The sequence below is a fragment of the Rhincodon typus genome, chromosome 5 (assembly GCF_021869965.1).
Source record: "Rhincodon typus isolate 14 chromosome 5, sRhiTyp1.1, whole genome shotgun sequence".
NCBI lineage: Eukaryota > Metazoa > Chordata > Chondrichthyes > Orectolobiformes > Rhincodontidae > Rhincodon > Rhincodon typus.
In genome coordinates, this window is record NC_063336.1 from 110,467,681 (window position 1) to 110,491,189 (window position 23,509).

The 23,509-nt window shown below is 40.3% G+C and overlaps 1 protein-coding gene across 1 annotated transcript in view; it reads left to right on the forward strand.

Annotated features, from left to right (window-relative positions):
* The window catches only part of LOC125483161 (adhesion G protein-coupled receptor F5-like), a 32,477-nt gene extending 12,379 nt beyond the window's left edge, over positions 1 to 20,098 (forward strand). The window contains exons 6-11 of the mRNA XM_048597117.1: positions 3,320 to 3,493; positions 8,336 to 9,712; positions 13,010 to 13,051; positions 13,133 to 13,189; positions 17,301 to 17,368; positions 19,835 to 20,098. Coding sequence (XP_048453074.1) covers positions 3,320 to 3,493; positions 8,336 to 9,712; positions 13,010 to 13,051; positions 13,133 to 13,189; positions 17,301 to 17,336 — 1,686 coding nt within the window. The 3' untranslated portion in view covers positions 17,337 to 17,368; positions 19,835 to 20,098. The remainder of the gene's footprint in view (positions 1 to 3,319; positions 3,494 to 8,335; positions 9,713 to 13,009; positions 13,052 to 13,132; positions 13,190 to 17,300; positions 17,369 to 19,834) is intronic.
* Positions 20,099 to 23,509: the final 3,411 nt, after the last annotated feature.

Sequence of the window (23,509 nt, forward strand, 5' to 3'; positions counted from 1 at the left end):
GGTCCCGACCCGAAACGTCAGCTTTCCTGCTCCTCTGATGTGCCTGGTCTGCTGTGCTCCTCCAGCTCCACACTGTGTTACCTCTTAATATTTTTGTTTCTGCCTTTCTATTTAGGAATTAAAGTGCCTCATAGATTTTCCCCGTCTGCTTGGATACCTTTGCTATAAATGTTCCTCAAAGAACTGCTTAGATCAAAACTGAATTATTGTGCTCAGTTCTGGGTATGACAACTTAGGAAGTTGAATCAGTATTACATTCAGAGAACACCTGAACTCGGTGGGTAACATTACTGGGAGATGTTCCAGAAAACTATGGTTGGATTCTCTGGAATTTAAAACGTTAGACATTGTTTGAAGTGTTCAAGATGTTAAGCAGAGCTTGTATGGTAGATGGAGAGAAACAGTCTGGGGAGTCTAGGACTAAGGTGCAGAGCTTGGAAAATCCAGGCCAGACACTTCAGGAGTGAAATCAAGAAACATTTCTACACAAATGTGGTTGTAGATGTTTGCTACACCCTTTCCCAAACGGAAGTTGATAGCAGATCTATTGTTAATTTTAAAACTGAGATTGAAAGGTCTTATAACCAAATGCACGGGAGTCAATGTGAGTAAATGGAATTAAGTCATTGATCATGATTTCACTGAATAGCAGAACAGACTTTAAGGGCTAAATGGCCTACCCCTGATCTATATGGCAGAAACTGGTGGCTTTTGAATTTCAGGGTGCGGGCTGAACTGAGTTTGTTGGGTTAAAGTCCTCTTCTGTACTATATGATTCTATGATTCTAAGGCATCTGTTCTGCCATGGCCCATGTTGAGTTTTCTCTTGCAATCTTCTGCTAATCAGCTTATTAATTAAGAAGAAAGAAAGAAGGTTTACTGGAGTCCTCAAAACATTATCTCTTCTTTCTCTGTGCAGATGCTGCCAGACCTGATGAGTTTCTCCAGCAGTTTCTGTTTTTGATTTAGGTTCACATGTACTTTGGACTGACCAATAAAATGTTGCACAATGTTTAAGCCCAACTCGTTCATCCTGGAAGCAGGTTTCAGTTAGGTTTTGTATGGTCTTTTGTGATCAGTGGTTCATAACCTCTTACAGGTCCCTCCTGACCAATGTCCTGATCTTTATCACCTGTCGTTCCCTCAGGGATATCCTTCTTTTACCTCCAGCTGCAGTTGTGAAGTGTGCCAACATGCCAGAATGATGCAGCATACTCTCCCTTAGGTATAAGATGACCAGAGCTGCCCAAGCATCAAAACCTCATCTTGGTGCCTATGATCTATTCCAGTATGACCCTTATAGTAGCATAGACAGAGTTACATCAGGGTAAGTGTTTCATGTGAGTATCATGAGTCTGAGAATAGGGTGGAAGCAGATTCAAATGTGGCTTTCAAAAGGGAACTGGATGAACACATGAGGAGTAACGAATTGCAGAGCTATGGGAAAAGAGCAAGGGAGTGGCAGTAGCTAAGTTACTCCCCCAGTGAGTAAGCAAGGAGAGAACAGGCAGAACGACCCCATTCAGTGCTGTTATAACTCAATGTGTGGAACCTTATAAGGGTCTGAACAACATGGGCTATGATGGGTTTTCTGGCAGAATCAGGCAAGAACTCCAGTGAGACCTATCTCAACATCAGCATCAACTTACCACATCTTTTATGTATTTGCTGGCAGTTTCTTGCTAGGTAGTGGCAAGCTGACAATTCAGGAGAATTAGAGCTTGTTAAATGCCTGCATAAATGCAACATCCTGCCTTGCCTTGCCTTGCCAGTTAGCACAGTCAGACAACAAGACAGCCTTCCTTGCTACTCAGCAATCTTCATTCGAGTGGGTAGATATCTCACCCCATGATATGTTGCAATGTTAACCTCAAATTGACACTACATGGCAGCAGTTTACATGACCAGTACACTACATGTGCAGCAAAAGGCAGCTTTATCTCAAAGTCGTAAGGGAATAGTTTTTACTGAAGTCCATGGAAACATCTCTTAGGGTTGAGAGGGTGGGGTACATGTGGAGCCCACAACAGTGGGCAGCCTCCCATACCGGTCAGGGGGATTGACCAGGATCAGGCATCCAGATGGGGAGTGATCACCGTCATGGAGTCTACACCTTTGTAGTCCCGGGAGTGGTTCAGGGTCTGTCCTGGAGATTCATAGTGGTCAGTTTGGGAGTGCGGGCACAATGAGGTTGGGGAGATGTACAGTCATTGGTTAGGGGTGTGGCCTCCTCTGCTGTTCCTCTGGTAAAAGGATGCCTCTACTTTGCACCATTCCTCCCAACTGCCTCTTCAGGTCCCTGTCAGAGAATCACATGGCAATGTTCCTTTCAACAACATACTCAGAATTCAACCTTTAAAACAGCAACTCCACCCAACTCACATCGGCCTTATCTTTCTATGCTACCGATACAATGGAGCTAAATTTTGAGAAAATTTCAGGCCACAGTCTGTGGGATCACAGAGGCATCATTATATAATGAACTAGGAATGATCGATATAATTATCTCCGGTATTAGAATTCCAAGTTATTCAATATATATGTATAAAATTGATAGGCAAGAATAAAAAAACACTGGTTCATTAAGTCTGCCCTCTGCCTCTGTGGTTAGCATAACATGAACAACAATTCCTGTCTACATTTTCCCACTTCCCACACCTCCAATCCTCACACAGCCTGGGGAGATACAATTAAGAAGAAAGAATGCAGGACCAATACCAGAAGAAATACTGAGAAAACTTCACTTCTCCACTTCTCATGTGATTAAAACCAGTATAGGAGATCACATGGTACAAGTGTTATCTAAAATGATGCTGTATGAAATACAATCAGGAAGAACCACGGGAGTTTTCTCTTGAGTGTTATTCTTTTCCGTGATTTTTCCACAGCTCTACTAATGAAGTTAGAGGTAAAAGTAAAGTTGTCATAGTCTCAGTGGATTATAAGGTTGCTTTCCCATTAGAGAGAGATGACTGGTGGTGGTTTAACCTGAGGATCACCACACCTCAGGTGAAGATTGAGGTTTGAGAAGGCAGGACCATCGTGGTGGCCTCAGCTGGTGTGGGAAATGAACCTGTTGATGTCAACTTGTATGACAAGCCAGCTTTCCAGCCAACTGAACTAAGCAACACCCTTAAGTTGTGAAATGAGGTTAAGACATGTGTTTGGAAAACCTGCTCTCTGGAAATTTGCTCTTCCAACATTTTTAGTATTTCTGAGAGGCTAAGTCAGTATAATATTTAAAAATCCTCCCTTTCTAAAGTGTGCCATATTGTAGAGTTGGCTTTCATTCTAAATCTTTAATATTATCTTTTTCTAGTCCACTCGGAACAAAACTGAATTAGCAAAGAACCTTCCCGAATTAGTCAAGCAATTGGCCAATATCTCAACAAGTAGAGCTGTCACAGAACCTGGAAACCTCGCAACCACAGTTGAAATCCTCACGGCTTTTACATCTGTAACAAATGTTTCTGTTAACCTGTCCGTAGCGCAGGTAAGAATTATCCGCAATGTAAAGAAAAACTCAGAATTACCGAGTGTTAATTATTATTAAAACTCATTGAAAAAAGCAATATTCATCGTATTGTGGAGAATCATTGATATGGCTATTTCACAAACACGGCCACCAGTTTCTAACTTCTTCTGAAAGTAAGAAATAAAGCAGGGGAGTACTAATTGGGCCTCCCATTGTCCACCCATGCAAGTTGGGGAAGACCACAATTACACTTCAACTTTGTAGCAGCTATTTTTTGGTTAGGATTCCTGCCAGCTGTGTATTCACTATAGCTGCATTTTAAAATTTATTTTCATTTATTCATGGGGTAGGCCAGCATTTATTGCCCATCTCTAATTACCCAGAGGATAGTCAAGAGTCAACCATGTCCCTGTGAGTCTGAAGACCAAACAAAATTGCACTAAAGGGCTCTAGTGAACCAGATGAGTTTTTTTTTTCTCCTGACAGTAGTTTATTGATTACCATTTAACTCCCAATTTCAGATTCTTATTGAATTCAACTGCCATCTGTCGTGTACAGGATTTGAACCTACGTCCCAGAACTTAACCTGGGTACCTGGGATACTAGCCCAGCAATAATACCACTAGGTCATGACCACCCTGTATACAGAACAGTATATCGTTCCCTGCTTGAAAGAATTGCAGCAGATTAAAAATCCCAAAATCACCTTCTGAAATGTGCCAGAAAACTCAAGGTAACAACGGAAACTTGTGAAAAACCACCTTTGTACTTGTCATCTGCTTTTCTGAATATGCTTGGGTTGCTTTATTTAGAACAGAGAAGGTGGAGAGGTGATTTAATTGAGGTGTACGAGGTAATGAAGGGCCTAGATAGGGTGGACAGTGGAAAACTGTTTCCCCTAGCAGAGAGGTCAGTTATCAGAGAGCACAAATTTAAAGTGATTAGTAGAAGGATTTTCATGAAAAAAAACCTGTTTCATCCAGAGGCTGGTATTTGTCTGGAAATCACTGCCCAATTTTGTGGTTGAGAAGGAATCTGGATCTCCACTTGAAGTACTGTAACTTACAAGGCTACAAGCCAAGAACTAGAAGTGGGAATAGAATGGGTGGTTAGTTTATTCAGCTAGCACTGAGCTGAATGGTCTTATTCTGTGCCATAACTTTTCTATGATCCTATGGGAAGATCTAGATAGGAACACAGGAATGACTAATATTGGGATTTTTCACTGGGCTAGGCCAAGTTGAGAAGTTTTTAAAAATGGCAGGTGAGAACAGATTTCTGCCTCATTCCTGTTTCCAGATTTTTTTGCCCATTGGGATATAAGAGTGTGGATAGCCAACCTGCGCTCAGCACTCCTGCCCGAGCCAAACTCCATTGTGGGAATGGGCATTTCAAACCTCCCTAACTACAAACCTTAAGGGGTCTGAATCATTCTGTGAGTAGATATGATTCAAGTCTTCTCAGAAGAACCACAGGGACCCCTAGTCCAAATTGGGGAACCAAAAAATAAGCTAAAAACAGAAAACAGCAGATGCAGGAAATCTGAAACAAAAATAAATTGCTGGAGAAACTCAGCAGTTCTGGCAACATCTGTGGAGAGAGGAAGTACAGTCACCATGTGCTCAGTGGCCCTTCTTCAGAACCTCCATAGATAGTGCCAGACCTACTGAGTTTCCCAGTGTAGTGACTGGAGCCATGTAGATCTCATTGACAATGTGATCCTTGATTGGGGTTGTTAACCTGGGCCAATCAGGGAGCCCTGGCTGACAGATATAAACAGGGGATTCAGAGAGTCTCCTGACTTCAGGACTGACTCTGAGCTGGCTGGTCCCAGCCAGTGTACAGTGCACAAGTAAATAAAGGGTGACTTGGTGACAAGATACCAGCCTCTGTGCAGTTATTTCATCCAGCAATTTCTGTTTTGTTCCAACAATTAAGCTGTTCAACCTTTGAATTATATTTCCCCCTTACCTTTTCATAAGATTGTAATCAAAGCCAAAGATCTATTTTACACCCCTTAATTGACTGTAAATAAATACATATATTGAAAGAAAACACTTTAAACAGAGATCTGACTATTAAAACATAATAAATATGAGATTCAAACATAGAAATCTTTCCCCTCTGGAGTTGCAGGAACAGCTCCCTGCTGACAGTTAATTGGATTTGTTGATTTTTAGAGCTCAGCTAAACCTTTCTAATTAGACAAGCTTTCAACTGATTCAGCAGTAACAAGTAGAACAGATTTTATAAAAAAATCTTATTTGCTGCATCAGAGCCACCTCTGGAAACAGCATGTCTGACCTAATTCTGCCCTTACCTCTCCAGAAAGAATATGTGGTGGGCAGGTGTCACCTTAATGGAGATGGGCTTCTGGATGGAGGAACTTTCTTGACTTCCAGCACATAGTCCTTTCACCAAAATCCAGCCCTCAATGGCAACTTGCTTCATGGCACAAGGCTAAATGGAATGATAATGGGACAAACAATCAAAAGGCGCATTCGGAGAGGATATGAATAGCAGAATAATGTACATCTCTCATCCAAAAGCAAAACTAAGGGGGGAGTGGGTTAAAGCCAAGATCTGCAAAAAAAAGAGACAAAATAAGGGGAGAGGTTTTGAACTAAAATTGTACAATTCAATTTTGAGTCCCGAATACTATAAAGTGATGATCTGAAATTTGAACTGCTGTTCCTCAACTTTATGCTGAGCTTCATTGGAACACTCCATAAAACAGAGACCAAAAGTTTATTAGAGTGGGAGTGTTGTAGAGAATTAAGGCTGAAAGTTCGGGGTCACGCTCCCAGGCCAAATGGAAATGTTCTGTAAAGGGTTTACCCAAAGCGCATTTGGTATCCCCACTGCAGGGTAGACCACCCTTGTGAGCAAGAAATATAAGTCCAGATCTTCCAGATCTACGTGAAAGATGCTTATTGGGACATCTCGGAATTCCTGATGCAGCAAACTGCACTATAATTATATGGGAAGTTGAGACTTACCTCACATATGGAACTGCCCCCCACCCCTCCACACCCTCCCCACCCCGCCATGTAACTATCTCTTTACAGTCAGAGAGTTTGGAGTTTTCTGACTTACCTCACTAGTTATCCAGGAAAGGTGAGAGGATTAAAACATGCTGTAATTCATGGCTCTCTATAAAACCGCACCCCAACCCCCTGACCCTTTACCCTCTTACTCATACAGATCTCCACCCCTCCAGTCAACTGAACCATACTCCCACCCCTCACTGGAGAACAGATGACCTGACTCACCAACCACTGAAAACCCCACCCCCAAAAGCAATCCCCCCAACCCGTATCAGATACCAGCTCCCCTTTCCCTTTCCCCAGACACCCCACCCCATCACCTGTGACCTTACTGCCCCAAAGCTAAACCCACCCTATCCTCTCTCCTATTCACCTGCCACCTGCATCTGCCTGCTGCTATATTCCCTCACCCATCTGCCATGTTATCCCCTTACACACTTACAACCTTAATCTATTTATTCACCTGCCACCTCACCCATTTAATTGCTGCACTACACACTTACCTATGTTGCACCCTACAAATTACCTAATTTGCATGCCATCCCTTATTTAGCCACCCTAGCCCCTCGCCCACGTACCTCCCACACTACCCCTTTCTACATCTTGCACCCTGTCCCTTACCTGCTGTAACCCTACCTGCTCACCCACCTGGCACTCTACCCCCAAACTGCCTGGCAACCTACTCACTGGGCCATCTTAAATTGTGCTCCTTACCTGCCACCCTATCCACTCAGCCACATGGCACCCACTCCACATACCCTCCTAACCACCACACTACTTCCTCATCCACTTACTTTACACACTTACCTCCTCTCAGTAGCAGGCTTTCAACATTTTAATTCAGGTAAAAGGCAGCTAAAGCTGTAAAAGGGTGTGGTGCCTGTGATGATCCACTCTGATACTGCCTGTGCAGTTTGCTGGACTGTGTCTTGGGTTTAGATCCTGCACCATAAATTGGGGCTGAAAATCTTGGCAAGTTAAGTAGGAAAACTTTTCATTTGACATGGTTCAGAAATAGTGATTCTGGATGGGTGCCCTCAATGAAGAAAGACCACCCTCTGAGTATAATACTCCCTTCCTGACATTTTCAAATACCCGTTCCCCCACGCCAACTGATTTATGTTGTTTGAAGAGTAATATTGGGGTCCATCAGGCTTTTAGCAAGCTCAATTTACCCTTAATTATTCATTTATGTAAGATTGGCTAGCTTCCGTATTTTGGTGCTTCCCCCCATCCCATTTATAATTAGAGTGAACTAGGGGCTGGGTGGGAAGATGGTGGGTTGCTATCCCACTGAAAACACACCCGACACAGGCATATAATACCCAGATCACGAAAAAGCAGGACATAACCATGATTTCAAAAACAGAAATTGCTGGAAAAGCTCAGTAGGTCTGGCAGCATCTATGGAGAGAAATCAGAGTTAACATTTTGGGTCAAGTGACCCTTCCTCAGAACTCTGAACTTCCTCAGTTCTGCGGAAGGGTCATTTGACCCGAAACGTTAACTCTGATTTCTCTCCACAGATGCTGCTGGAGCTGTTGAGCTTTTCCAGCAATTTCTGTTTTTGTTTTTGATTTACAGCATCCACAGTTTTTTTCAGTTTTTAACCATGGATTATTGGGAGAAAGCGAACAGAGTTAAAGAAGAGTTTGTTTACCATGCTAATGAATTCAGGCAGGCAGAGGTGAGAAGAGTGAACATGAGACTTTTTAGGTCTCCCATTGTAAGATCTGACTGTCTCAAATACACTCACTTCCTTTTGTTCCAAATAAAATGAATCATCTAATAAAGCTTTGTCTTATGTTTCCAGGATTTCCTTGTCACAATAAACGCTATTATTGATCAATCTACCCTGCCATCCTGGAAAATAGTGACAGAATACAAGAACATCAGCTCTCAATTACTGTTGTCTGTAGAACAAATTACCAGGCTATTGTCTCCAACTGAAGAAACTTTCAACATCACAAAGCCTAATGTTCAGTTGAAGGGAGTGAAGATTAACTCCAATTCTCATAAGGATTATGAATTGAATTTCAGTGACTTTATATTTAGAAATATATCATTAACCAGTTTTGTGAGAATTGATCAAAATGATTTGCTAATGCTCCCAAATGGTTCCCTTGTTATCAGCGTCGCATATGCAACATTGATTGATATCCTTGGCCTATTAAACAAGGATTCGAACAGCACAGCCAAATTGAATGGTCTTGTTGTGACAACAACAGCAGAAAATTCTTCAATTAATATCGAGATGGTTTTCTCAACACTGAACAATACATTTGATCTCGATACTGCTAAGTGTGTGTTCTGGAACTTTTCTCTGAATGGAGGGGAAGGATGGGAATCAACGGGATGCACCGCTGAAACAAATGGGGACAATGTTGTTTGCAAGTGCAAACACCTGACTTCCTTTTCTTTTCTGATGTCACCTTATTTACGTGAAGAAAGCATAACCCTGAACATCATAAGCCTGATTACAACGGGAATATCTATTGGGTGCTTGATAATTGGTCTTATTATAGAGGCAGTTGTGTGGAAGCATGTGACCAAAACTAAGACATCACAAGCCCGTCACATGATGATGCTGAATATTGTTCTATCCCTACTTGCAACTGATGTATTCTTCATCACGTCTCACTATCTGAAAGCAAAAACAATAATCTGCATAGTGACTATTTTCTTAATGAACTTTTTTTATCTTTCTTTGTTTTTCTGGATGTTTACTCTAGCACTTCTGCTTCTTTATCATTTGGTTTTTCTTTTCAAAGATTTCAGCAAAACAACAATTATGATCATTTCATTTGCTCTTGGCTACTTGTGTCCACTAATAATTTCCATCAGCGCTTTTGCAGTTGGCTTCCCTCAAAATCATTACATACAACAAGAGAAGTGCTGGCTCAGCAAAGAAAAGCTTTACCTGCATCAGCTTTTTATTGTCCCAATATCGAGCATCATTGGGATGAACATCTTCATTACGTTTCTTGCCATATTTAAAATACTGAGACCAACCGTTGGGGACAAGCCAAAGAACAGTACCAAGGACACTAATAAGACCAAGCAAGTCTGTAGAAGTGTTGTTATCCTCAGCTCAGTCCTGGGCCTCACTTGGGCACTTGGATTTGTATTCTTTTACAAAGATTCCTCCAAAATCTTCGATTATGCATTTAATATCCTCAATGGACTCCAGGTATGTACCATATAATGCCTGTAACTCTTGATATTTTGCTGGTTGGTTTTGTACAGCTTATACAAGCAACATGTAAGAGTTCTTTGCATAAAATATACTGAACATGTTATAAAGGTACAATATATTATGGGGCAGGAGCTCAACACAGGCAGAGCAACAAGAATGTGGAGGGAACAAAAGAGTGACAGTTATTTTGTAGCACTGACAGAGTTAAACTTGCATTATCCAAGAGGCACGGGAGCACCTACATCAGGCATTAAAGAATGAGAAAGTAATTCTCACCTTCATCTTAAATGTGAGACAACCCATTAATTTGCTGGCCAAGTAATAAGGGTCATTTATTCAAGGCTGAGCTGGGCAGAGTTTTGACAGTAAAGAGAATCAATGGTAAGGGGATAGGCAGAAATGTGATCAGGGCAGCCAAGATCTTATTGAAAGTCAAATGGCCTACTCTTGCCCCTAAGTGCTGTGCTCCCCTACGAGGAGAATGTTTCCTTCACCTTGTCATTGTTGCATTCAGTGCATTTACAATGAAAAATTCAGCATTGTCCATCATATGTAGCTCCCTTCAGTGGGATGTTGGGGTTCACTTTAAGGTGCAGGACCATGAAGTAGGTGACTTTCTCGCAGCATCCTGCAAGATAGTCTTTTAGCAGCAACATTCTCAGCTCAGAACAACATTCTCAGTGGTGTTCCTATTAATGTCACTGTTGGGGTTTCATTAGCTCAGTCGATTTCAGACTGGAGGCTTGTGACCAGCGGTGTGCCACAAGGACCGGTGCTGAGTTCACTGTTTTTTGTCATTCATACAAATGATCTGAATATGAACAGAGGAGGTATGGTTAGTAAGTTTGCAGATGACACCAAAATAAGTAGTCTAGTGGACAGTGAAGAAGGTTACCTCAGAGTATAACGGGACATTGACCAGATGAACCGATGAGCCAAAGACGGATGAAGTTTAATTTAGATAAATGTGAGGTGCTGCATTTTGGAAAGGCGAATCAGGGCAGGACCTATACACTTAATAGTAAGTTCTTGGGGAGTGTTGCTGAACAAAGACACCTTGGAGTGCAGGTTCCTAGTTCCTTGAAAGTGGAGTTGCAGGTAGACAGAATACTGAAAAAGGCATTTGGTATGCTTGGTCAGTGCATTGAGAATAGGAGTTGGAAGGTCATATTGCAGCTGTACAGGGCATTGGTTAGACCTCTTTGGGAATATTGCATTCAATTCCTGTCTCCCTGCTATAGGAAGGATGTTGTGAAACTTGAAAGGGTTCAGAAAAGATTTACAAGGGTGTTGCCAGGGTTGGAAGGTTTGAGCTATAGGAAGAGGCTGAATAGATAGGGTCTATTTTCCCTGGAGTGTTGGAGGATGAGGTGACCTTATAGAAATTTATAAAATTGTAAGATGCATGGATAGGGTGATAGGATAGGTCTTTTCTCCAGGGTTGGGGAGTCCAAAACTAGATGTCATTGGTTTAAGGTGAGCAGGAAAGATTTAAAAGAGACCTGAGAGGCAACTTTTACATGCAGAGTGGTGGTGTGTGTATAGAATGAACTGACAGAGGAAGTGGTGGAGGCTGGTACAATTATAATATTTAAAAGTCATTTGGGTGCGTACATGAATAGGTAGGGTTTAAAGGGACATGGGCCAAATGCTGGCAAATGGGACTAGATTAATTTAGGATATCTGGTCAGCATGGATGGGTTGGACCAAAGTTTTTGTTTCCATGTTGTGTATCTCAATTACTGTAGGATTGGATGGCTGATTTGCAATGCTGCTCTGAGAAAGGGTCATTTAACCCAAAGCATTAACACTGATCTCTCTTCACATATGCTGCCAGACCTGCTGAGCTTTTCCAGAGATTTCTGTTTTTGTTACAGTAAGATGTAGTTTACTGTACTTCTCAGGCCTGTCCTCTGTTCATCCTGGTATGAACACTAGTCCTAAACTGGTAGCCTTAATGTAACTGAAGATTCATCTTCATCAGAGAAAGCAAGGTTGGGGAGACTGTCATTCAGAAAAATGTTGAGACATATAAATGAATTGGATATAGACAGCTTATTCAGTATGGACTGTGAGGTTTGAAGTAAACATGGATCTTAAAATTTCCTTAGCAACTTATGCTTTTCTACTTGCTTCACTAGTTTTGATAATACCAACAATAAACAGTGTATGGAGTAAGAATCATTTCCTGCTAAAACAGGATTTTTAGTTGCCAATCTACCAGTGTTTTTATTAGATGTTAGTAGGTAAAATTTAAAGGTCATTAGTTGAAATTTTACATTCACATCCCTATTTTGTAGCAGCATTCTGCTACTGGATACCAAGCCATATTCTACCATGGCTACACAAATGGACATGTCCAAACAATGAGATCTCAATAAATCATAAGAAATAGGTACAAGAGTAAGCCATTTGCTCTATCAAGCAATTTCCATCACTCAATAGGATCATGCCTGGTCTAATGATGGACTTTCTTGCCTGTCACTTATAACCTTTAACTTCTTTGCCAATGAAAACTCATCTATTTAATTTCACATATAATCACTGACCCAGTCCTTACTGCTCTCTGTGGAAGATCTGTGAAAAGCAATGTATACATATTCAAGTTTCTTGTTGGAACAGCACCACATACTGCCAAAATTTATTATCAGCTCTTTATGTAGCAGTATCAATATCTGCAACCCTTCTGGTTGTGCATGGAGATTATAGTCGAGTTTTTTTGCTGAGAACATTTTTAAGGCATTTATAAAGTACCTTTTAACATAGCAAAGCATCCCAAGGTGCTTCAGGAGCATCATCAAACCAAAAATGATACAAGATTACATAGTGACATATTATGTGAGACATTGAGCTGGTAAAACAGCTAGGTCTTAAGGGGGTGACTTAAAAGAGAAGAGAAAGAGATAGGCAATCTAGAAGAATTTGATGTGTTGGTAACACCCTATTAATGCCTTCAAATGGAAGGTAAATCACCTCCCTTATAAAATTAGATAACTATTTATAGTAGAAACACTTGTTAGCTATTATATAACATTGAGTTCATCGACAATTGGAAAATCTATAATTCAAGAGCTGAGAGTGGTTGTTAGCAATGGGACTGCAGGAAGGTCTAATAAAATGGTTAACAAAATCCCAACCATGCCCCTGTTTTCTACAGCTGGTCAGAAAATCTTGTGAAAATATATGAGCTATATCAGCGTAGAGTAGACAAACAAGCCATTTATCAGTGCGAGTGTTTTGTGTCAGTCGTTAAATGGTTGTTTATCAACTTTTATCTACTTTTGTTTTCAGGGATTCTGTATTTTGATTTTTGGCATACTCATGGACAGTAAGGTAAGTTGCAATCAACAGCTTTCCCAACTTCATGTGTTCTTCACCCCACTTAATTTTTTTTCCCTCTAATTACTACTTTAGATACAAGCAGCGTTAATGCAGAGGTTTGAACAATCACCAAATTCTTCTCAAAAGACGGTATGTTTATATTCAGTTTCTGTCATTGTAAGTCTTCACATTCTACCATTGTATCAGGTAGAAGGCAACTTCTCCTCCTAAAATCCACGAAACCTTGTCCTTAGAGAACACACACTTTGACAAGTTGAGCATGGGGACAAAGACATGGTAGATACAGTTTAACATAGTTAAGTGCGAAGTTATAAAGGTTGAGTATTGTTGTTGTGTTTTGAAGTAAGGTCACTGGACCTGAAATGCTATCTCTGCTTTCTGTCCACCGATGTTGCCAGGCCTGCTGAGCTTTTCCAGCAATTTCTCTTTCTGTTTCTGAGTATTATTTCAATGGTAATGTTAGGAAATGTGGATATGCAAAGGGATCTAGGTGTCCGTGTACATCAGTCAATGAAAGTAAGAGGCAGGTGCAGCCTCATTTAGAATGCTGGCCTTCATTGCAAAAGGATTTGAGTTTGGAAGTATGGGCGATGTACTATAGTTATATAGGGCCTTGGTGAGGTTATACCTGGAGTATTTTGTGCAGTGTTTGTCACACTACCTGAGGTAGGACATACTTCTCATAGAGGGAGTGCAGCAAAGTGTCACTAGGCTGATATCACGGATGACAGGACTGTCTTATGAGGAGAAATTTGTTCAACTGTGCCTGTAATTACTACAGTGTAGAAGAATGAGAGGGGAACTGATTGAAATGTATAAAATTCTGACAGGGCTGGAGAGACCAGATATGTTTCCTGTGACTGGGCAGTCTAGAACCAGGAGTCACGTCTCAGGATATGGATAAAACAGTTAGGATTGAGATGAGGAAACATTTCTTCACTCAGAGAGTGGTCATCCTGTGGAATCCGCATCTACTGAGGGCTGTGGCGGCCAGGTCACCGATTATATTCAAGAAAGATATTGATACATATTTAGATATTAAAGAAATAAAGAGCCATAGAAAGGAAACAGGAATATGGCTTTGAGATAATGGGAAAACTCTTATCGTATTGAATGGTGCAGCAGGCTCAAAGACCAAATGGCCTACTTCTGCTCCTAGTTAATATATTTCTATGTTTAGATAACCATGGCCATTGGGAAGATTTGATCAATCACCAGATTTTTCAGTTTAGTTTTGTAAATTAGAGTTTACACATATGTATACTTTCTGTCCTTTCCATGAGCTGTTGATTTGTTGTATACTGGGGAAATCGAATAGTGACTCTCCTTCCGAGCATGTGTCATGGCCCCGTTAATTATTCTAAATCTCTTTTCTGGGGCTTCAGCTGAAGTCAGGAGGAATAGTCCCCAGTTAGGTATTGCAATACTAAAGCAGATAGCAACAGCAATTGGAGTGCAACTCAGAAACACTTGGAAATATTGGAGAGCAGTATCAGAGCAGTTGGTTCCAAACCTTGGTCACACCTTGTTGAGAAGTGTAGATGCAGGATGGGTTTTTTATATGCAAAGAAAGGGGAACCCAGACAAGACAGAGAATCAAGATCTGCAGAAACTAATCCTATCCAACAGGTACAATGTACTTGCTAACTGTAAGAATAAGGATAGAAATTGTTATAAGAATCTCTGTTTCTCCTGCTTTGTTTATGTCAGCATCAAAGATTAACATTCATATTTATCTAATTTTTAAAATATGAACGTGGCTAACATGATAGTGAATAGATAATCAGCTTTTGTCAGTCAAACAAGCTGAGTTTCTCCAGCAATTTCTGTTTTTGTTTCAGATCTTGAGCATCCACTGTTCTGTTCTTTTTTTAATCAGCTTTTGTGATATTGATTCAGAGATAGATGTCGATCAGACACCAGGAATAAGTCATCACTTCTTCTTTGAAATCGTGCCTTAAAATCTGTTACATGCCATTGGCCGATATATGTTATAGGCCAATAGGGATACAGTTTAATGTTTTGCCTAGAAGCCAGCATCTCCAACAGTGCAATGCTCCTACAGTACTACAATATTGTCCTATCAGACTCACTTTGTATGCACACTAGCCATGGAATAAAATTTGAACCTTGGATCTTTTGGTTCACTTGCAAGACTGCTAGCTATCAAGTGAGCCACAACTGATGTAACCAGAATGCAAGTTGTGGCACTTTGGAGCTGGGGACTGTCAAAAACAGATTGGTGGAGGTGGGGAATAGAATGAAGAGGGAAGCTTAATTTGGTCGAGTCATTGAGGTATTCAGCGTGGAAACAGGCCCTTTGGCCCAACTCGTCCATGTTGAGCAAGTTTCCTAAATTGAACTAGTCCCATATATCTGTTTTTAGCCCATATCGCTCAAAACATTTCTTATCTATGTATCTGTCCAAATGTTTTGTAAATACTGTAATTGTACCTGCCTCTGCCACTTCCTCTGGCAGCTGTTCCATATATGCACCACACTCTGTGTAAAAAAGGTTATAGTTGTATGCAATTCAATAACTAGGGTTGAGGGAGCCGATGAAGTATATATAACCAAGATGAAGAGTCCCACATGATACACTGTCCATTGGTGAGGCACATATCAAGCTTGCATGAGAGGCTATTTGAGAGGATGGAAGAGGAGTCAATTATTCTGATCCATATTGGCATCAAGAATATTCTGAAGAGTAGGAAAGAGGTCTTTACCAGGAATAAGGAGCCTGTGTTTGTCTTGATAAAATAACTGAGAGGGGCAGTGCTTTTTCACAAAATATTCCCTTTCACAATTTGTAAACAAAGGTTTACATGTAGTGATTGAATTGAAACTCCAGTTTTGTTGATTCAAGTGTTACTTTTTCCATAAAAAAGGGTTAAAATCCAGCTAGGTATGTGTTATAAAGATTTACAATCCCAATTCCCTTTTAGTCAGCAAGATTTTTTTTCTGATTATCAATTATTGTCATTTCTTTAATTAATGAATTCCTGTAACTATTAGTTCATTTTCCATATATATTTTCTTTCTATTGCAACCCATTTCCTCATTTTACGTACGTTTTGAGTCCTCAAATTCTGCAGAGGTTCTTCTGTTTTGAGAAATGACCCTTTAACTCCAATTGCATACAAGACTTATTCATGCAGTCATTTCATGGAGTTATTTTAACCAACTTGGTTGGAGATGCTGTGACACACCTCCAGGGCAGGTGGGACTTGAACCCAGATCTCTGGCTCAGAGGTAGGGACACTACCACAAAACCTCAATCACCACATTGTAGCAATTCTGTTAGTATGTACAGGTTGCTCCTAATTCTTACATTAGTTAGTCTCGTTCACTCTAACCTCCCAGCTAATACCTCTGATTTGCCTCCCCATATACTGCATTTAGTTTCCGTACTTCTTATTAAAAAATAAAGGATTTATTCATATTGTACCTTTCAAGACCAGGATCAGAGGTTGAGGCGTGACCTTATAGGGTTTACAAAATCATAAGGACCATGAACAGGGTGAATAGCAAAGATCTTTTTCCCAGGGTAGGGGAGTCCAAAACTTGAGGGCATAGGTTTAGGATGAGAGGGGCAAGGTTTAAAAAGGATATGAGGGGTAACTTTTTCACACAGATGGTAGTGCATGTATGGAAAAAGCTGCCAGAGGAAGAGGTGGAGGCATCTGGATGGGTATATGAATAGGAAGGTTTTAGAGCAATTAGGGCCAAATGCTGGCAAGTGGGATTAGGTCAGATTGGAATATCTGGTCAGCATCGAAAGTTAGACCTAAAGGTTTGTTTCTGTGCTGTATGACTCTATGTCCAAAGCACTTTGCAGCCAATGAAGTACTTCTGAAATGCAATCATTCTTACATAAATATAACTTAGAGCATGATTCATATTCAGCAAACTGTGTAACAAGATGCTCTTTTAAAACACTCACTTTGACTTATTCTGGTATTTTTGGAGCATTGTCTAAAAGAGTAAAAAACGTATGCAAAGAAAGATGATACAAATGGTTTCACGTTTCAGGTCCGGTGACCCTTCCTCAGAAGGGTTCTGAGAAAGGGCCACCGGACCTGAAATGTTAGCTCTGATTTCTTTCTTCACAGATGCTGCCAGACCTGCTGAGCTTTTCTGGCAACTTCTGTTTTTGTTCCTGATTTACAGCATCCGCAGTTCTTTCGGTTTTTAAACAAATGGTTCCATTTGGTAAGAGTCAATTTTGTTTCTTTTTCAGAAACTAATTGTCAGTACAACTTCAAATACTTATTGAACATCTGGTGATGAAGTATTTTTCAATAAAAGGTTAGTACAATAACAAAACAAACATACCAAGTCCCTAGCTGGTTATTAATGGAGATCTGTCCATGGTGATTTTCAGGTAAAATGTCACACAGGGTTGACAAGTGGTTTTGCCATAAATAGGTGAAGGGCCTAGTTGAAATCTTCAAAAAGCAACCAGTTGATATTGCCATGCCTCCTAACACTTTTCATGCGTCCATTAGCAAAGCCATTGATATTTCCTCAACTCATCCACAAATCATGGGCAATACAGACAGGGAAGTAGTTTTTACAGTGCAACTTAAAGAAAATGTGGCATGGTGGCTCAGTGGTTAGCTCTGCTGCCTCACAGCGTCAGGGACCCAGGTTCAATTCCACCCTCAGGCGACTGACTGTGTGGAGTCTGCACATTCTCCCCATGTCTGTGTGGGTTTCCTCACACAGTCCAAAGGTGTGCAGGGTAGGTGAATTGACCATGCTATAGTGCCCAGGGATGTTTAGGTCAGGTAGGTTAGACAGGGGAAATGCAGGGATAGGGGAATGGGTCTGGGTGGGATGCTCTTCAGAGGGGCAGTGTGGACTTGTTGGGCTGAATGGCCTTTTTCCACAGTGTAGGGATTCTATGAATGTGCCACAAAGGCCCAGAAGGACTTATTTTGGTTATATGCTAGTTAAGGGGCTAAGCTACCCAGAAAATTTCAGAATATTTTCTGAAGAAGGGTCTAGGCCCGAAACGTCAGCCTTCCTGCTCCTATGATGCTGCTTGGCCTGCTGTGTTCATCCAGCCGTATGCCTTGTTGTCTCAGATTCTCCAGCATCTGCAGTTCCTACTATCTCAGAAAATTTGTGTGTTTGTAGTGACTACTCAACCTTCTACCACTTGTAGGAACTCCTGCCAATTTGGCATTTTCAAGCTTATATGCTCCATACTGTGCAAGTGAAAAGCTATAAAGCATCAGCATTTTAGATGAAAATCAGTTACTGTAGATGAAATATGAAAATAAAAAGCAAAACATAAAATATGATAAGAACAGACTGAATGTGAGCATCCGTTGTTTAGAAATAAGCAAATCATCTTCATTTGGGAAAGTCTGAGAAATAAATATATTGGGGTATTGCAGATCTTCTGAGTTCAGTTTGGACCATCACACAGCATGCTTAAAATGTTAGCCAACATTCTTATACTATGCAAAATGGTCTTTCCAATGACCCGGTGCTGTCTCAGTATTTTCTCCCTGACTTTCCATACCTCCTATTATCACAGCTTTGTCTTGGTTGTCATGCTGTCTAACATGGCAAAAAGGCAACTACAAAGTGGAAACAACAACCGGGCTATCCACTTTGAATGGCATTGAGCGAAAAGGCTGTCTGCTGCCCCGTACTTCAAAGTATCAAAATGCAATTAATCACCTGAACCAAATTCCTAACGGCTCATTTCATTGGGACGCTGGCAGAGGCCTGGAAGCAGTTGGCTTGGCTGGAAGTGGGGAGTCAGGAAAGGGGAGATGAGAAGCACTAACACAAAGTTAAAGAGGAGCAAGGTCAACGTGGCATCAACCTACATCGCTTTTGTAGAATAAGGAAAATGTATCTGTTCCTTCCACCTTCATAAGATATAAAAGTAGTTATTGCAATATGTTGATGGAAAAATCAATGCTTATGGCAGAACAAGCAGTTCCCTTAAACTTGCAATTCAGTCCTGGCTACAGCATCTGACTAGGACCATGACTTGCTAAAGCTTGTTCCAAGCAAGTGCTTCAAGCACGTTTGCATGTTTGTAGCCTTTTGTCTCATAAGGTGATTGTTTATGTCACAGTGGTGAACTTTGAGTCAGACATCACCTGATGTGGTTCAGGATATCCACTTTTGTATGGGGGGGGTCACTGTCACATTTATAGCAGAGGATGTAAGTATACTAACAAGGTGCACAATTCACTGGCTTCTGTTTCCTCTGACCACCTCCTTGGCTCACTGAGCTTTCTGTTCCTCCTAGCCTCTTCCGGTGCCCCTCCAAAAAGCCACCCTCCAGACGTCATGGCCATTGGCAACTGTATCCCAGTTATCACAGAAACTCTTTGGGTATATAGCCATCATCCATTTGATGAACATGATTGGGCAGAGGTAATGAGGTGATAACGCTCTTGTCTGAAACTTGGGCCCATACTAACATCTCCGCTAAAGAAGTTAAGAAAGAACTTGGATCAGGAAGGAGTATACCATATACAACCCCAAGTATTCTTTACCTTTCAATAAGACAATGGCTGAACATTTACACAAACTCTACTTTTCAACTCTACCCCTAATTTTCCAGATTAAAAATTTGCCCTGACATTGAGCCTACTGTGAAATCAAGTAAGAGTATTCCGATTCTCAAACAGGTTAAAAATGTGACTCTTGTAGGGTAATATCATGCATCCGACTGTGCCCTGTGATACCTGAGTCTTAATAGTTTACTGCTACTTAATTTGTATCCCATTTTTGGCCTTACAGGTTCCTGGAATATTACCGAGCAATTACGTGAAAGAGATCGGGTTACTTCATGGGACATTCGACTTGTATATGAGAGATTGGCATTTATTCATTTATAATTGTGCGTGTGAATCATTTATAATCATGGTGCACTGAGATTCCAACACACTGTGCTATCATTAATAATTATGGGAATGGTTAATGCAGTAGAAATCATGTGAAAGGCAAAAATGTTCATAACATCTTGGAGGTAGCATCATAGATTGCAAAGACATGATCAATAGATTTCACAACCTCCAATATTTTCAAAGCATATTGGACAATTGTTTTCTTTCTGTAGTTTGACAATAGGGATACATTGATACTATTATTTCATCCTTTATCTGAATACCTCGCCTCAAATTGCTCATTAACATTGTGCAAATGTCTAATACTGCACTTCCTACAAATCTCTTTTAAGCTAATGTTTGAATGTGGAAGGCATCGGGGAAAGTTATCTTCCAGAGACACTTACATTGCCTAACGTGCCACTTAGTTGTATCAAAATCAGATATCCATATGGACTGCAAAATTTCAAGAAGGTGGTTCATCACCAACTTCTGAAGAGCAATTGGAAACCAGGAATAAGCGTTGGCCTAGCCACATCCTGTAAATGAATTAAATCTAAACATGCATTAAGTCTCCTTCACTCGTGATAGCAAGAACATCAGGTTAGACATATTAGAACATAGTCTAATATGCAGTAAACACTACCACTGCGCACCTCCCCCACCACCCCCACCACCCCTAGCCACCCACTAAAAAGTCACTCTGATAAAGCCAGAACTGTTTGGCCAGCATCAACAGCCCAAATTGCATTTCCGATCCTATCAAAGAATCTGGGTCTGTGCCCAGGCAATTTCTTTTCTGTCCCTCAGTCAACACCACCCCAACAGCAAGCCATTTCCTTGGCAGAGGAAAAATAGCAAATAACAAAGGAAATAAAAATCTGTCAAACCAGTTTCAAATTCAATAACAATAACACGAATCAGCTGATATGTTGAATAACTAAATTAATGTACATCATGGCACACATTACAAAGGCGACTACAAATGGAAAACACTTCAATGGCTATAAACAGTTCTGGGATGAAGATGACATGGTGGTGTGAATGGTAGTATCATTTGTTTTTTTGAGTTACCCAGTGTCAGTGACTACTTACTGGGTTTCTATTTTTAAGATGTGGATGTGTAGGCGTTGGATTGGTGTGGACAGAGTCAGAGGTCACATGACGTCAGGTTATAGTCCAACAGGTTTATTTGAAATCACAATCTTTCGGAGCATTGGCCCTTCATCAGATGAAGTGAGAGACTCTCTGAAAGCTTGTGATTTCAAATAAACCTGTTGGACTTAAACCTGGTGTTGTGTGACTTGTGACTTTTATTTTTAAAATTCCAGATTTTACAAATGAATATTGTTGCTTGTGATTGGCAACGGTCTTGTTTCAAGACCGTTTTAACCAATGAATTATTTTAGATTAGTATTTTTCTTATGTCTTTCAGCAGTTTAGTATCAATAGTTATGTTGCATATATTTTATGGAAGTCAATCTCTTCATGGTAACTTTATGATTAATAAGTAATGCAAGAGTGAAATCAGAATCAATATATTAACTCAGATCATGAGGTGGTTTGTTTCTTATCAAGCAATTTTTCACAATATTTGAAAGTAATACTGAGAATTAATAAACTAATTAATAAATTGTGCTGATTTTTGCATTGCGTATTGTACGTATACTTGCAAGGTATGAGTGAATAGTTTAGTTATTCCTATGTTCTGAATACTGCATTGTGTTCTCTGATTTAATGTTTGATTTAATATTCATTTTTACTATGATTTCTATACACATTGGCATGTTAGTGTAAGGAAACAAACATTTAGCAAGATAAGCAGGAACTACATCTGGCTAAATGTACTAATGTTGAAACTTTGTGTCTTTTTGCATTAGAGAGTGCGCTGTGCATTATATTACACTGATTAGTAAGTTTATATTTCTGCATCATTGTATTCTAATGCATTTGTAATTATTGTATCTTATTGATGGATGGTTGTAATGTTAAAGTGTTTTAAATTGATCAAGAAGTGACAATTTTAAATAAAATAAGTATTAGATGGATGGCAAAGTAGTGCATCTGGAATTCTATGTTATAGAAGTAAGATCATATTTTATGAATAAACCTAATAGATACCTAATTCATGAATTGTTTGATGTAGAGTCTGCCATCTCTGCCCACACTCAACACATTTTCATCTCCTGGAGTCAGGTCGAACAGGCTTCGAGTAAAACACATCTACCTTTTAATGCAGCACTTGAAGTTGTCAAAGCATTCAACTCTTACCTGTCAAAATGCTCTCGACTCCTCAACTAGTTTGCATCAAACATTTCCAAGCACTCAAAGTGTCATTCTTCACTGGGACAGCGCACTGGAAATTAAGCACAGGAAATCATTCAGAGTCATCACTCTAGTTAAAGATTTTAACAGTGTGCAAGATTCAGCTTAATATCAAACATGGACCAGGTTGCTGTACTTAGCCAGAGCTGCTGTTAATTATGTACCACAGATAAATGATTATAAATTGCTGACATTTATTTATAGAGTAAAAACTCTAACCACCTTATAACCCCCCTACACACAAACATACAGACAGATAGACAAAGAAAATGTTGTAAAAACTGAAAGAACTGCGGATGCTGTAAATCAGGAACAAAAACAGAAGTTGCTGGAAAAGTTCAGCAGGTCTGACAGCATCTGTGAAGGAAAAAACAGAGTTAACGTTTCGGGTCTGGTGACCCTACCTCAGAACTCAAAAAACTGTTGTTATGGGTGGAGGGAAAGAAAACTGGGAAAGTAGTTCAATAGCCCCAGTCAACATGGTTCACTGAGATAATCCTTTTGCTTGGCATTCTTTAATCTTTTTCCTCCAGGTTCTTTTTCATTTCTTCTCAGGGGGCACAGGTGACTGGTATATTATTTGCAAAGTGTCTTAGTTATTGATTACAGCAATTAGTGTGGGAAAATGAATTGATTTTCTTCTGGCTTTAGGTATTTTAGAGAGAAAGACAGCATCTCTATTTTTGGAGGTATGATAACATCATGCCATATCATTTGCTCTCACAAGCTGCACAGCTGTCCAGGAACCAATCATGTTGTTGTTGGCAGGCAGATTACCTTTGTCATTCCACAGGTCGCAACTCTGAACCAATCAGCTATCTATTGCTGACTCAATCTCACTTTGTGTACACCCACTGGTGTCCCCTCCATTGCTTGAGCAAAGCTACAGTGTAAACACTGCTTACAATGAGTTTTGGTACACTCTTTTATAAAGTGCAGCAATCCCTTCCACATTCTTTGGTTTTAAAACAGTCCTTTTTTCAATTTCTGTCCACAATGAAAAACACAGAAAACTGAAAGGATTTCAGAGATAGTAGGAACTGCATATGCTGGAGAATCTGAGATAACAAGGTGTAGAGCTGGATGAACACAGCAGGCCAAGCAGCATCAGGAAGGGTCTAGGCCCGAAACGTTAGCTTTCCTGCTCCTCTGATGCTGCTTGGCCTGCTGTGTTCATCCAGCTCTACACCTTATTATCTCTAAACTAAAAGGATACTGTCTTTACAATATGTTTTCAGAAGCCTTCTAAATTTAATTGACTTAA